The sequence below is a fragment of the Phascolarctos cinereus genome, unplaced genomic scaffold, assembly GCF_003287225.1.
Source record: "Phascolarctos cinereus isolate Bilbo 61053 unplaced genomic scaffold, phaCin_HiC Scaffold_1;HRSCAF=81, whole genome shotgun sequence".
In the NCBI taxonomy this organism is placed as follows: Eukaryota; Metazoa; Chordata; class Mammalia; order Diprotodontia; family Phascolarctidae; genus Phascolarctos; species Phascolarctos cinereus.
In genome coordinates, this window is record NW_027555514.1 from 20,604,318 (window position 1) to 20,619,859 (window position 15,542).

General features: G+C 42.0%; 1 protein-coding gene across 2 annotated transcripts in view; it reads left to right on the plus strand.

The window, feature by feature from the left end:
- Window positions 1-8,907, plus strand: part of ZNRF2 (zinc and ring finger 2) — a 46,505-nt gene extending 37,598 nt beyond the window's left edge. Inside the window, exons 4-6 of one of the 2 annotated variants that reach the window (XR_002325850.2) lie at window positions 1,695-1,770; window positions 3,225-3,336; window positions 3,541-8,907. Coding sequence is in view for 1 of the 2 variants with exons in the window: in XM_020993217.2 (XP_020848876.1) it covers window positions 1,695-1,752 (58 nt within the window). In the remaining variant the exon portion in view is untranslated. The remainder of the gene's footprint in view (window positions 1-1,694; window positions 1,771-3,224; window positions 3,337-3,540) is intronic. The other variant, XM_020993217.2, reaches the window with a different exon arrangement.
- The last annotated feature ends 6,635 nt before the right edge of the window (window positions 8,908-15,542 follow it).

The following is a 15,542-nucleotide window of genomic DNA, read 5'->3' on the forward strand; positions in this document are numbered from 1 at the left end:
CGATCAAAGGGCCACACCCAAGGACCTAGAAGGCCTCGAGGCCACAGGTTCCCCACCTCTGGTCTAGGCAGCGATGCCTGCAGTAGTACCTGTGCTGCACCTGCTCATCTCGTCGTCACTTCTTAGCCACGTTTTCTTGGAGGCAGGGTCTCTACCTTGCTCTTTTTCCCCACTGCTAACTCTCAGATAGCCTTTGAATTATAGTAAGTATTGACAGGCATATGAAACACCAGGAAAATGGGATGTGCTCTTGGACAGTGAGATGGATGAGGATAACATTTGCAGGTTTGGAAAGACCCTCAGAGGCTGTGGAGTGCAGCCTCTCCTCATAAGAATTCCTTTTCCTACCGGCCTTCCTGGCTGTCTGGGTCACCCCGCCGCGTCGCGTGTGCTTTCTTGGCTGCCTGTCCCACTGTTGGCTCATCACACATGCAGACCACAAACACCGCAAGGTCCGTCACGGGTCACAATTTCTCATTGCATGAAGTGATTTCTTTGAGTCCGTGTTTCAGACTACAGTTGTCCTATTAAGTTGAATCCTAGAGATCTGACAGTTTTCCACCATATTATGTGTCCCCCTCGGCTTTGTCGTCTGCGTGCCGTTGCACCTTCACATTCCTGATTCTGATGAGAGGCAGGCAGGGTTATTCTGCAGAGGAGTCAGAGCAGAGTTGCCTGCCAAGAGAGGGGCGCTTCACCTCTGAGGGCCTCGTTCTCTGAATTCCATCACTTCCCAGGCCTTGCTCTGACTCTCAATCAAGCATCCTATCCCACTGCACCTGAATCTCTTTTCCATGGGACACCAGCCAGCCATTAATGGCTGCACTTACCACCTGCCCTGCCCCCCACCTGGTATTGTTGTCTACCTTACATTGCTTCCACTTTTCCATCAGATTTTGTCAAATGCACGGCTAAAATCTAGGTAAATTATATATAGATATAATTTACTGCATTCCCTGCCTTTATTTATGATACTTAAGACCCTCCCTTTTTTTCTTCTCCCAAAGAATGAGAAATGAGATTAAGCTGGTATGACTAGTTCTTTGCCTATTCGAAGTGTGACTGTTCATAGTTCTGAGGGGTCTTAGGTCTATCCATGTGGTTGAGTCTCAGAACCTGGATTAATCATCCTTCATCCAGTATCCTACCCAAATTTCATAAGCAAATTCACTACACCTGCTCTGTCCTCATTGAAGTTGGGTTGGGTTGGGTTGGGTTTTTTCCAGCTGATGATACTGCTATCAGTATAGCATATGTACATTTGAGAGCGTGCTTCAGGTTGTTAGGATCCACTAGTCTGTATTCTCTGGGTTCAGTCATTTCCCAGCTTTCATCTGGCACATTCTAACTGGGGGGGGGGGGCAGGAGATGATCTGCCTAGTGAGTCCCTTAGTCGGAGGCATCTACTTTTTAATAACCAAACCTGATTTCCAAAAATGGTCATCTTTTTACTAAAATAAAATTTTTCATGAAAATCTTTCCTGTTACACTGCTTAAAGGAATAGTAATATATGGTGTCATCTACCCACAGAGAGAAAGAAATGTAGATGTATTTGACATAAACTTGTGATGAAAATGTTGATACACCTTTCTACTAAATTATAGTCATGTTTACAAGAAAAATAGTTTTGAATGTTGACCAGTTTAAATGCATGAGTTCTCATTTCTTCTGTTCTGTTTTTTTCTTTCTCCAGCTGCATAGACGAGTGGTTTGAAGTCAATAGGTCTTGCCCTGAGCACCCTTCAGATTAAGCGTCTGATTCCTGTTTTGTACGTAATTCTTTTCCTATTTGCCCTATTTTTAAAATAAGCTATAATAGAATTTTCCATTTTAATTTAATGTCAGTTGTCCAGTAATTTCCTTTTTATGTGATTTTTTTTAAATCCCCACTTCTCAGTTATCCACATCTTTGACACATTATAAAACCTGAACCAGCTGCTTCTGTCCTCTGGCCCTGTGCTGTTCTAACCCACATCCCTGCCAAGTGTGCCCAGAAAGACAAAGTGATTTTTTAGACTAAACAGTAAAATTGTCTATCTCTGCTGCTACCATTTCATTGGGCCAGATTTTATATTGAATCTGCTTTCATTCTGCACAGACCCTCCAGGCAGCTTGTTTTTTGGCTGTTCTCCTCAGTAAACATTGCTTTGGTTGAGACTTAGTGGCTCTTTCCCCTTGATCCTGTGAGAAAGTTAAATTGGGCTTTTAGATTGAGGAATGCCTTCAGTGCTCTAGCAGTCTGCATGGCCTTTTCTGAAAGGCGCTGCCGGCTTGGGGTATGGAGGGCCACCTTCTGTTCATAGACAGCACAAAGAGTTCCCTTCCAAGGGAGCAGTGTAAAGGCCTCTTGGCTGCCCAAGCTGACAGGAGGTAAAGAGCCAAGGCATTCTGATTCTTCACCTGGAGCCCAGTTTTAACATTTGGAGAACTTTTTTATTTCAACATAAATCTCACATTCTATGTTAGGCATTCTCAAATAGTATTCTGACCAGGGACTCTGGGCTGCACCAGGCTGGCCAAGGCCACAGACAAGTGAAGAAGCCTGTTTAAAGGCTGAAGATTTAGTGCAAGGCTACCACAGGGAACTAGATACTGAGTCAACTCCAGTCTTGAGGGTCAGTTTCCTCATCTATAAAATGAGAAAATTGGACTAGAAGAGGCCCATGTGCCTTCCAGCTCTTCAAAGGCCTGGCAACTGGCCTGCACAATGTCCAAGTCCACTCTAGCTCTGTGCCTTTGCCCTGTTTAATATCTGGCCACCCACCATTGCTTGGCTTTGAATCTGAAAATGGAGTTAATGGAGTTGACTTTCAAAGAAGATGCTTCTGTTAGACTGTGAGCCGACCAGCAGCAGGTTAGATTGTAACCTGATTGAGGTTGTACCAGGTATTTTCATAGCAATAACTCACTATCCCTCAGACTACCGATGAGAATTCCCAAGTTAGCGCCGAGCGGCTCTGTGTAGAGAGCTGCAGACGGGGAAGGGAGGAGGCCTGCTGATCACCAAAAGCTTACCACACTGACAAAAGAGCATGAAAGGAAGGCAGGAAAGTCTTATTTCTTATTATTTAATGCAACTTGCTCATGGGTAGAACAAGGTGGGAAGAACATTAAAGTTATTAACTGTTTAAAATTTTCTTTTTCTAAACTTTATCTAGCAACTCAACTTTTTAAAAACTTTCTTCTTAATCTTTTTTTCCCTTAAACACCTGCTATGTTCAAGATGACCTGTCCCTCACTTACGGAAGGAAGTTACACGGCTACAGTTGTCCACTCCCACCACCCACTGTCCTGGGCAGTTCTATACAATGCGAGGCTTGGTTAGTGGTGGAAAAGTAAGCTTCAGGAACTATTCTTTGTCTATTCAGTAAAATACCGACTTTATCTGAAATTCTGGAGATAGGAAAGCAAAATGCTAGCAGAGGACACAGGTGGCAGGGGAGGAGTCCTGTGGGCTTGATGTGTATGATTGTCAGGGACTACTGTAAATTAAGCATACTTGGGTTGTTTGTTAACAGGTTTTCTTATGTCTTTTCAAGATGTTTGGAAAACGTCATATGAGGACCCGTCTCTGGGAACAAACATATGCAGCCAGAAACCCGGAGTTCTATGGGACTGGATCACAACAGAGATGGACAATCAAAGGGGTGAGGCGTACATGAGAGAGGACCTTCCTCAGCAGAGCTCAGCGCACAGATGTGCACAGAAACACCGCAGGGATCTGGAAAATGCTGCACATCCCTCCGGTGTGTCATCGTCATTCACCCATAGTTCCTGTTGGTAACATTTTGTACTCAGACGCCAAAGTTAGCGAATTTCATAGTGGATTTACTTCTCAAGTTCCCTAGAGCTGTGAATGGATTTGGGGGTTTGGGGTTTTTCTCTTTTACTCCCAACTTGGAAGGTTTTGCATTCTCAGATTCTAAAGTAAAGATGACCTCAGGCTCTCTTCTTGTGGATTAACACCTCACCAACCAAACTAGGCATGGAGCAGCAGTAAAACCTTTTTCTCTGAATGCAGACGTGATCTCAAGTTCTTCCAGACATCTCCAAAGGAAGAGTGATGAGCAGAACGCAGCCCAAAGAGTCCAGTGAAGTCCGGGACCGATTCCCGCAGACCTGCTCAATCTGGATGGCCCCTTCCTCGCTGGGGGAGAAACCCCCGCCTGGCAGTGTGGCGGCAGCCCACGCAGCTATGCAACTTCCTAAGGAAGGACCAGTTTTAAGTGCTGCCGGCAATGGGAATTTCTTTTAACGGGTATTTTTGTTTTTTCAGGTAATTCTTTTTCTGTACTTTCATCTCCAGGCTGCCTCTCCAAGTGGGGGCAAAATATGAAAACTTAAGAATAACTGCTGAAGTGGGGAGAAAAGTTTTCCAAGTTCCTAAAATTAAGTTTGGATGGAGCTCAGAATAATTTGCGGAACATTTTATATAGATTTTTTTTTAAAAAAAAATCAGAATTTAATTTGCATGGCAGATTCATAGCAATTTGCATCTTTCATTTTCCAGATAATCTGGAGATTAGCATTTGATAATTTTTTAAACAGGTATGGAGATTTTGTTAATTTATAATTTATTAATGTATTGTTACTGTGCTGCATATGTGTTAATTTACAGAGGCTATTAAACAGTCCTGTAGGGGAAATGTACTGAGGAAATTATGTGAATAAATAAATAATAGTTCCCACAAAACACATCTGAATGGTTTAAACTTGGAAGAGAAGTCAGGGCTATTTAAGTGAATGTCTTTTTATATCAATACAAGTAGCTTCTGCATTTTCAACATAAAGGGAAAATGTTATCAGTGAAGATTCTGCAGTGTAGTTGATGGCCCTCAGAAGGAAGCTGTCCTGGGCTCATTTCTGAGCAGATGAATTCTTTCCTTTTCTTCCTTGCTGTTGCCTGGGCTCTCAATGTCCCGTGTTCTCCCCCTCCCCCTTCTTTTCCCTCTCACTCCCCTCCTGTTCCATGTTAAGAAGGGCAAGAACCGCTGCCACTGAGCACCCCCCCCAGGCCCCACCCCTATCATGGCTTGCTGGGAGAGCCTAGACTCAGATAACATTTTCCCTGAGACTCTGCTGTGAAATGCCTTTTGTGATGCTGCACATGATCAGAGAATCCAAAATCACTCGTGTAACAACTGACCACATGGTGTCCTGGTGCTTCTGAACCAACTAAGGAAAAGATGCTTCCCTCAAACTTTGGCTCTCATCATTAAATCTCAGTCAGATCTACTTGGTTGTTCTTAATTTTGTAAATTGTTCCCTCCATAAAATAATAGCCGTTTAGAATGTGAATAATGTGCTCCTTTAGCACTATTGACATCCTGTTGTGGGCAGAATTATTTGGGTTCCTTGCAGGAAATGACAGTGATTCAAGCTGGGATGGCTTAGTGGCCATGTTCTCCTAGAGGCTTCTTTTTTCATTGTGATTATTTCTTTTTCGTTTTACTTTGACAGTAGGTGTCAAACCCACATTGCCCCGAATGTGCTCTTTGACTGCGTGCACACTGAAATAACACGCACACTCGGTCCTACTGTCCTGAGTCTCCTTACCTCCTTACCCGCCTTGCTCCTCCAGGACCAAAGTGTTCAGCTGTGCTGGGGCAGAACCACATTCAGATGTCATTGGGAAAGGTTACCAAATTAAAAATACAATGTAACTTAGACAATGTTAATTTGTGGTTTTCTAAGTCAATTATGGAGCCAGAAGGGATCCGTTTCTGTTGGCGTTTGGCACCACTGATCTAGGACAGTTTCTACTGAAATCTGTTGAGGACCAGCCTGTAAAACAAAACAAACCTAGAAACTACGATTTTTACTTTAAATTTAGATTTCTGTCTTCCATCACTTGACTTCCCAAAATATTAATGTGCAGATATTTTTAAAAATGACTCAAATCTAAACTGTTCAGAATTTTAATTCCAAATAGCTAAAACCCTGAGAAACATCCCAGGGAAATATACTTGAAATCTATAAATGACCTAGTGGTGCCAGGGTAGGAAATCTTGTATCTTAGAGAACTAGCTTTCTCCTCACCTGCCCTTCTGGCTAAAAGGAGAGAGAGCTGAAAGCCTGCATGAACAAAATGTCTCACCCTCTCCGCTTTGTAGGGGAAGGTCACCCGTGGGAAAACAATATGTTCTGTCAGGTTTCTGTGCTACATTTGGTCCAAAGTGTGTTGGTTGCCAATTTTTACCACACACACCCCCTCCCCAATATTTTTGCTGGGCCTATCTCTTGCCTAAATATGTAAGAAAAAGTAAATCTTTCTAATACTCAGGTTTTGCCATTAAATGAGCTATTTGCCAGGAGAGTAAATAGAATATGCTCTAATGGGCATGTTTTTAAAATCTGGGCACAAGCTCGAGCATAGATTGTGTTTTACAAAAAGCGAATTCGTTTGAAATAGGAAAGTGTTGCCTATTCAGTTTCCTGTGATAACTCAAACAAGTTCAAACCAGAGGCTGCTGGTGTTATTAATAGGAGACCTTAGACTAAAACATGGAGGACCACTGAGGCCCTCTCCCTGGTGCAGATGTCCAGCTGCCTTTGAGTTCCTTCAGTGAAAACACAATTTTCCTTTTCACAATGTTTCTAAAATTGGTGATGGGAACATTTCAAACCAATCAAAGTTCACAAATTCTGTAAATGTAGAGTAGACACAGGTTTAGGGAAAGCACATTGTAAATCTTAGTGCTTTATGAATGTGAATGACTTCTTACTGTTTTTTAAAAGACTAAATTCCAAATAAATATCATCTACACTTATTGCCTACTAACCAAAAAGTGTGGATTTTATACCAACCACCTAGATTATAAAGCAAAGCTATATTGTAAACTCTCTGGGCTGTCAGATGGAATAATTGAATTTTACTGCTCACTGGCCTCCCCACTAGATCGACATTTTTAAGTCCAACTTCCGCATCTAAGTAAAATAAGCACATGCTTAGAGTAAATCCAAACAAATGGCGGTGATGTAAGTTGGGCTTGCTGGGTCTCAACCCCTCTTGGAGTTCAGTCTAAGACTTGGAAATAAGGAGCCTTTTCTGTGACAAGGATGGAAGACTCTAGTACCCGGCTGCAGGCCAATTCTGAGGTTTCTGCTTTTCAAGTCAAGGAGGAAGATCAGGCACCAGACCCCACGCCCCCTTTCCTGTAGTGTATGACTACTGACTCATGTTTTGCTCTGTGAATAACATTGATTGATTTTGGACTTGTTGAGTTTCCCCCCCTCAATTTTCCTTCCTACCCTGCTAGGTTACTGCTTGCTAGTTTTTTGGAAGGGTCTTGCAATCCAAATCTCTCTTTGTTGTGGGCTTTGCCTGGTAACAGCAGGTTAGTTTGTGCTGCTCACACAAAACAATTACCGCTTGAAGCTCTGAGCGAGCGTCCTTGCTCGGAGTGCTGCCTCGCCACGCGGTCTGTATTGGACACAAAGAATTACTGTATTTATTAGGAAATGCTTCCTCCCCCAGCCAGCTTAGCTTGCTGATAGCTCCTAACACTGAAGGCAGTCAGGTGCATTAATCTTTGGTTTGGTCGTTGGGAATAAGTAACGTCAGTGCTCTAAAGCCATCTGACCTCAACCAGTAGCCATCACGATAGGTCTCTGCTTGTATACAGGAGAGGGATTCCAGAAACAAGGGACCAGGCGGCATCCGTGAGCTGAAACCCTGGCCGGCAGACCTTGCTGGTGATGCCTACTGGCCCTGCCTGGGCTGCTGGGTGGCCCTCAGATCCCTGGTGTGCATGCGTAGGCCGTGATGGACTTGGACTCCAGGAGGGACTGAATCCCTCTGACCTGATACCTGCTGGTGTTGCTTTCTAACTGTTGAGACTCTCAGATCTTCCCTCTTAGTTTCTGATCTGAGGATATATTGCTAAGGTCCTGTGCTAATGGTTTGTGTTGAGAAAATTAGGCACCTCCTTGACACATCTGGTCTGATTAGCAGTCTAAAATGAAGTTTTATGAATTATGGCAGCCATTATAATGCACATTGTATTAGGCCCTTATTACCAACAAACCTCTATCAGATATCTCCTGTGTCTTACTGCAGCCGTGCCAGGCCTTTAGGGTGAGGGCTCTGAGCTTGAACAGAGTTGCATGATACTTACTTATATTGGGTTTAGGAGAATAAATCGCACTTTCTTTCTTCAGAAATAACTTGCCGTGGGTGTCATAGTTTGAAAATAAAGGAAGTGTGTGACCGCAACTTGGCTAACTTCTGTTGCTAATTTTCCCCACCATGTCCTTATAGCTCCTCCTCCTAGAATAATACTGTTAAGTGAGCATAAGCTTGCAATCCTAAAAAGTAGAAAAATTAAGTAGAAGCAACTTGTTATCACTTGAGTTCAAACTGAAATAGGACATCCACCTTAGGTGTTTGAATACCTTATTCTTTTAGCTGATTTTGCCAAAGTGTCAAAATATTTTAAGGTAGAAAGAGGAGAGAAGGCTTTCGAGGGAATGTGTTTTTAATTGTCCCTAAATTGTGTTCCAATACAGCATTAACACAGAACTGAGGAAAGAATTGGGACACTGAGCCCTTAGCGCTAATGTTACGTGGTAACACGTGTATCTGATTTTGCACACTTACCCAAACAAATGTCCTGACGAGTATTAGATGAAACTGTAATCACTTATGAAACGATCGTCATTTTAGTGGTGATGACTAATAGGTCTTCCCTCATTACCTTAAATTTAAACAAAAATGTAATGTTTGAATTGTTGAACGTAGTGCCTGTTTCTAGATTTTGTAACTGAAAGTATGATTGGAAGGCTAAAGATTGTTGGGATTTTTGACAGTCTGCCCGTGCACAATCATGAATATTTTTTGATTTAGGTTGTATGTTTAATAACATTCCATTATGTAAAGAAAATGTAATAAATCTTTTGAAGCACAATTTGCGATGCAAGGTGTATTGAGTTCTCTAGGCTCCTTACTCATGACGATCGGGTCAGCCCGTTTTCCTTTTTGTTGGAATGGTATTTGTTTAGTGATGAGGATTTCCAATTGAATTTGTTCAATGTAATCGAACTTTATGTAGTGCACAGTGATCGGGGGGAGGAATCAGGAGTTCTGGGTTCTAGTTGCAGCTCTCTAGCTAAATCTGACTGCATGACCTTGAGCAGATCACCTCTTTTTGTTAATTGTGCCTATGTGCCAGGCACTGAGCTAAGCACTTTACAAATATTGCCTCATTTGATCCTCACAATGACCCTGGGAGGTAGCCATTGTTATCCCCATTTTACAGTTGAGGAAACCAAGGCAAACAGGTTAAGTGACCTGCCCAGGGTCAACACAGCTTGTGAGCGTAACTTCTGAAGACACAAAAACAATGCCAGTGAGGAGGGAGATGTGGGGAGTTGTGTCAGAGACTGATGTGAAGCCAGTATGTATTAAAGAGGGAAGCAGGGGTAGGTCATATGGGAGCACGGGTGGTGGTTATTTAAGAAAGAGAAAACAAGGACACAGATCAGGTTTTTTAAAAGTACCTTGATGAAAAGAAGCTCAAAGAAATAAGACCACTGTGTGCTGTTAAGTGATGAACAATTCAGAGAATTCTGGAAGGAGGAGGCAACAGATGATAGGAAAGAGGCATGTGGTCTTCAGTTGAAGAAGACCATTTGTCAAGGTTTGCCATAGAGGGGATTCTTGTTTCCACATGGGTTGGACCAAGAGAGCCTCTGAGATCCCTTCCAGCTTCCAAGGTTCCTGTGATAATTCTAGTATGTTCTTTAGTGAAAATGTAGCCATTGGAGGATTGGGATTCCTTTTCCCCCATACTGTGTTGGAACCACTAGGTAACAGCAGATGGGAGAAAGTGATGCCAACTCTAGGAAGGGTGTGGTGAGCCTACGTACGATTCAGGACATGCCAGAAGCAGGGACTGTGCCAAATGGGCAAAGCTTAGATCACCTCACATCATGCACACCAAGAATGTGGGAGCCTCCGTTGGAAAGGTGCTACTGAATTGAGATTTGGAATGGTAATGGATTATAGAATTTTAAATTGACACTCCAAACTTTTTTACTTTTGTTTCAAAAGTTTCAGAGAAATAAAGTTTTGCTTTCTACTTAAAGTTTTTTCTTTGTCCTTTTTCTTCATTAGGTTTGCTATCATACCAATGCATTAATGTCTTTTCCCTGTCACTCATTCCGTATTAGAAGCTGGATCACTGTGGTTCGTATGTCTGAACAAAAATGGGAACGTTTGATATAACACTAGAAGATGACAATGGATAGTGACTTGAGTTTGTGACAATTTTCTGAGATATTTATTTAAAGTCATTGTGCTTCCCCATAAATTTCAAGTACTTACCTTTGACAGGTCCCTCTCCGAGCTCTCTCTTCATCCCTGAATTGCCTGCAGGCCAGGTACTTTGCTTTCAGTACATCATTTAACTACGGTTAATCTGTAGTGAATGTGAGGTTATTGCCAGATTTGGTGAAAGAAACACACGTCTCATCTTCAGATTTTATTCACCAGATCTCAGAAAATGAATTGGTTTTAAAACACTGACTCTTTAAAGCAAGCCATTTCAAGTCCATCACGCTCATTTGGTTGGTTGCCCTTCATTCTCAAAGAGGACCAAAATGATATTACTATGTTAGAGTCATACTCATTTACAGAAAGATGAATACCCATTTGAACGCATTATGGCATGGTATGAAGCAAAATGGCCCCGGGGATTCCATCTTTGTGTCTCAGTTATTGAGACATAACAGACAATTTGAACCAAAAATGAAAATATTTTGATCTTGGAATAATAACAAATATACACAATTCCCTTGGGGAGCATGATTTAAAATGGCCCCCACAGGTTTCCTGTGTCCCTTTCAGTGCTTGAAGTTGTGATTCCGTATCAAGCTTTTAGGTAGCATTGTGTGGGAGGTTGGAGGGGTGTCGGTGGAGCCAAAGTATATTTAAATATACATAGCACCTTGTGGGCCTTCCACACAAAGGTCATGAAAATCAAAATGGTAATATATATGTAAGGTGTTTTGCAGCTCTGGAACCCAATATCTTTATATATCACAATGAAGTTCTTTTGTATCAACAGAAAAATATTCAGTGTAATAGATGAAGGAGGAAGGGAATCATGAGAGTTGCAAAGTTAGCCAATAAACATTGAATTCCTGTTCTGTGCCAGATCAAAGAGGATGGCAGTTCGTGGATCTAATAAGGTCACATGGGACAAGTCCAGTATTAGAGGAAGTTCAACCTCTTACAAAGATATTGCAAGGGAAGTAGCTCTCACCTTCTGTGTGACCCTGAGCAAAGAGCTAACTTTCTCTGGGCCTCCTTTTCCTCTGAAACAAAGGGGTTCAATGAGTTCTAAGTCACTCCCTACTCTAGGATTTAGGTTTCTTTTAAGAACTGCCTGCAGGAAGGAGGAGGAGGAAGGCAATCCCAGCCCTACATATGCCTGGGACTATTTGGTGGCAGGAATGAGGTGGCTGAAGAGGAGAATAACATAAGAGCAGAAGAATGGGGGGAGGGGGTTTCAATTTAGCTCCTACTTAAAGCAAAAGGACTACAATTGTGATAAAGCATCAGACCCAGCTTCGAGTGGCCCCTCTCCCTGAAAGCTCTGGATATAGGTTGTATATAAAGCAGGAGCTATGTCGTTTCCATTGCCTTTGAATAGGACATGGTACAAGTGGTGCTTACTAAGTGCTTACTGGTTGACGATAGCCCCAGGATGAAAGGCAAGGCTTGGATAAAACTTAGTCCTAGCCCTCAGCTTACAGGTTAGAAAGGGAGCATGACTCGCATTTAACAAGAGCCCACGAGAAGTGTGCATGAAGTGAGGGGAGAGAGTGCCCACAAGGCTATTGCCTTTGAGTTGGGCCTTGAGAAGGTCATGATTCTACTGGAGCTGAAGAGGCAGAGGCCTGGGAGCAGGGCAGCTCAGTGTACGTAGTGGGGGCAGCCAGAAGGGCGAGACCTTGTTTTGGTGCCCAAGGTATAACCCATACAGAGCCAAGATGGAGAGGAGAAAAGAATGAGCTCCTTTCTATGACAGTGCATCCTTGTATCTATAAAGAATCACTTCCCCCTTTTCCCCTCACGCCTTTGGCCTTCCCACACTCCAAGATAATGAAGGCAAGTGGGGTTTCCTTTTCTCCTAAAAAGGAAATGTTTTCCTGAAAGCAGAGGAATGAGGAGGGAAAGGTTGCACCTAGGGCTGGGAAGAAGAGAATGAACTTTGCCAAACTAATCAGAGCCTGAAAAATGCTTTCCTCAGCTTTTATGCAAATTCATATTTCACAATATAGCCAAGGACAAGTTTGAGGGGAGTATATAGAACCCAGTTCTGCCTTCTAAGTTCTTCCAACTCTGTGAATCAGCAGGTTTTCATTTAGAGATCATGATGAGTTCTAGAAAAAAAGTTGGAGGGACATTTCATAAAACTTCAGAATTAAAAAAAGACTCAGGAGATCATTTAATACACTTCCCCTGTTTTACTGATTGGACATGAAGATGGCAAGCCCCTGGGGTCACAATGTAGTCCCTGGCTGCAGAGCTTGTCACTCACTCACACCACACTGCTCCTCTACCTTGTGTGTGATGTATATATGAAACCAAGTAACCGCATCCGCAGTGAAACTAAGACCTTCCTGGAGAGACTGTGTGAAGTTCCCATGGACACTGATGATATTGTACCAGATCAAGGGTTACAACTCCAGATTTCCACTCTAAAGCTATCCTATTTTTCATTCTGTTCTTTTGCTTAGCAATAGCTAGCCAATGGCCAGCCCAACCAAGGAGCTTTTAATTATTTGGGTTGCCTTAGGTAGAAGATAGGTAGCTTTCCTCCAAAGCACCTGAATTTGGGCACCCGTAGACATCTGGATCATTTGCCTGGGTTATGCTCAGTTGTACTTTTAAAAAAGATATGTGGATAGAGCACTGGCCTTGGAGTCAGGAAGACCTGAGTTCAAATCTGACCTCAGACATTTGACACTACCTGTGTGACCCTGGCCAAGTCATTTAACTCCAATAGCCCCACCAAAAAAAAAGATACCTTTTTTAAAAAAATTATCAAGCAGTTATTTTTCTTCCTATCTCCCCTCCCTTTCCCCTCAAAAGAAAAAGGAATACAAAACCATTGTACCAAATAAACGTAATCAAGAAAACGTAATTCCCATATATCACATCCCAAAACATGTCTCTATATGTTAGCCTTCTCTGTCATGAGGCGGGTAGCACTCATCGTTGTTCTTCTTGAACCATGATTGATTGACCATTTCACTGGTCAGAATTCTTTCAGAATTGTTCATTTTTACAATATTGATGTTAGAATATGAATTGTACTCTCTGCATCCGTACATACAAGTCTTCCAGGTTCTTTCTCTGAAACTGTCTCTTCATTGCTTACATCGTGATATTATCCCATTACACTTATATTCCATCATTGGTTCAGCCATTCCCAAGCATGACACAACTCCCAGTCCCCAGCTCTAAGAGGTCACTACAAAGAGCTGCTATAAAGATTTTTGTGCACAGAGGCCTCTTTGCTCTTTGATCTCTTTGGAGTCTAGATAGGCCTGGTGGTAGCATGGCTGGATCAGAGAGCGTGTAGGTGAGTAATTTGAGAGCAATGATTCCAAATCGCTTTCCAGAATTGTTTTCCCGATTCGTGGCTCCAACAGTCATATATCAATCTGCCCGTTTGCCTGAAGCCTCTCTAACATTTTTCATGTACCATTTTGGTCAACTTTGCAAATCTAAGGGGTGTTGCTTTAATTTGCATTTTTCTAATCAAGGACTTAGACCTATTTATGGCTATAAATAGTTTTTATTTTATGGCTATAAATAGCTTTGATTTTTTTTTTATGACTATAGATAGCTTTGATATCCTCCCTTGAGAATTCCTTATTTATATCCTTTGAATACCTGTTGGGGAATGGTTCAGTTTTATAAATTTGAATCAGTTACTTACATATCTTGGAAAGGAGAGCTTTATCAGAAAAACCTGCTTTGAAGATTTTTTTCCCCAGTTAATGATTTTCCCTCTAATCGTAGTTACATTGCAGTCTTTTGGGCAGCTATGTGAGAATGCTGGGCTTGGAGTCAGGAAGGCTGAATTCAAATTCAGCCTCAAATACTTAACTAGCTATGTGACCCTGGGTAAATCACTTCACCTCTGTCTGACTCAGTTTCCTCAGCTATAGAATGAGGATAATAACACTACCTATCTCCCGTGGTTCTTGTGAGGAACATAATATACACAAAGTTCTTTGCAATCTTTTAAGTGCTATACAAATGCTAGCAATTGATATTATTATTATTAATTGTATGAAATCAAAATTGTCCATTTTATCTTCTGTGATCCTCTCCATCCTTTGGTCATATACTGTCTCTTTATTAAATGAGATAATATCTGCAAGGTGTTTAGCATGGTGCCCGACATATAGTAGGCCCTACAAAAACGCTGCAATACTTCATAGAACCTAATATATTCATGAGATATTACAAATTATTTTTTTAGTAGTATTGCTCTTAACTGCCATCATTCTGCCTTAAAAGAAGATCATTTTTTGTTGCCTGCGATGGTTTCTAAGGCTCTTGGTCTCCTCATCACGGTGATCAATTTAGACTTTCTATGAAAATGGTGCTAGTTTGTGACCATGTCTTTTTTGATCCATTTCCCATTTTTCATCTTGTTCAAATAAGTCGTGTGGAGTTAAATTGTTATCTAGCCATACCTCCCTCACCTTGTTCACCTGAAGTTGATCTGTGTGAACCCAATTATAAGACGTTACATGTACACTCCCATTATATTTCATATCTTGTGATAATTGTAACCATAGCATGATGCAATCCTTTGCCCTAACAAGCTCTGTCTTGTATTATATATGTGCATATGCATATTATTTCCCTCCAATATTGCAAGCCCTTTGAGGGCAGGGGCTGGATCTTTTAAAAATCTTTATCTCTTCAGTAACTAGCACAGTATGTTATCCACCTGGGGTGGGGAGTCAGAAAGAAGTCCCACATGAACTTGATAAATATTTCTTGAATTCAGTTCTCAAAAACATTAAACCTGCAGTTTGTGTATTTTGCCATGAGATTCAGTTCTGCCTTGTTGTTGTTGTCCCAGCTATTGGTTAATTGATCACTAGACCCAAGATCGACATAGGGTGCCATGCATACTCAAAGCCTTCTAGATGTATAACCTCAGATTTCTCACTTTTTTTAAAACTTTTCTGTAAAGAGAACAGCGGTGTGAGCATGGTTCCAGGAATGTATGACTGAGATTAGCAGGTCCACCTGCTCTCTCCAGTCTTGCTAAGTCAATAGTCAATAACAGTCAATAAACACTTGTTAAAAGCCTAGTTGGTGCCAGGCACTGTGCTAAGTGCTGGAGATAAAAATGCAAAAAGAGAAAGCTGGTCCCTGCCTTCCAGAAGAAGTGGGAAGCCAGCAGCATGGTGGAGAAAGCCCATCAGATGACATCAGCAACTCTTCCGAGAAGCCCTAGGTGGCAGCTTCAGAGGAAGGAAGTGTTCTAAGTGGGCCACAGAGGAG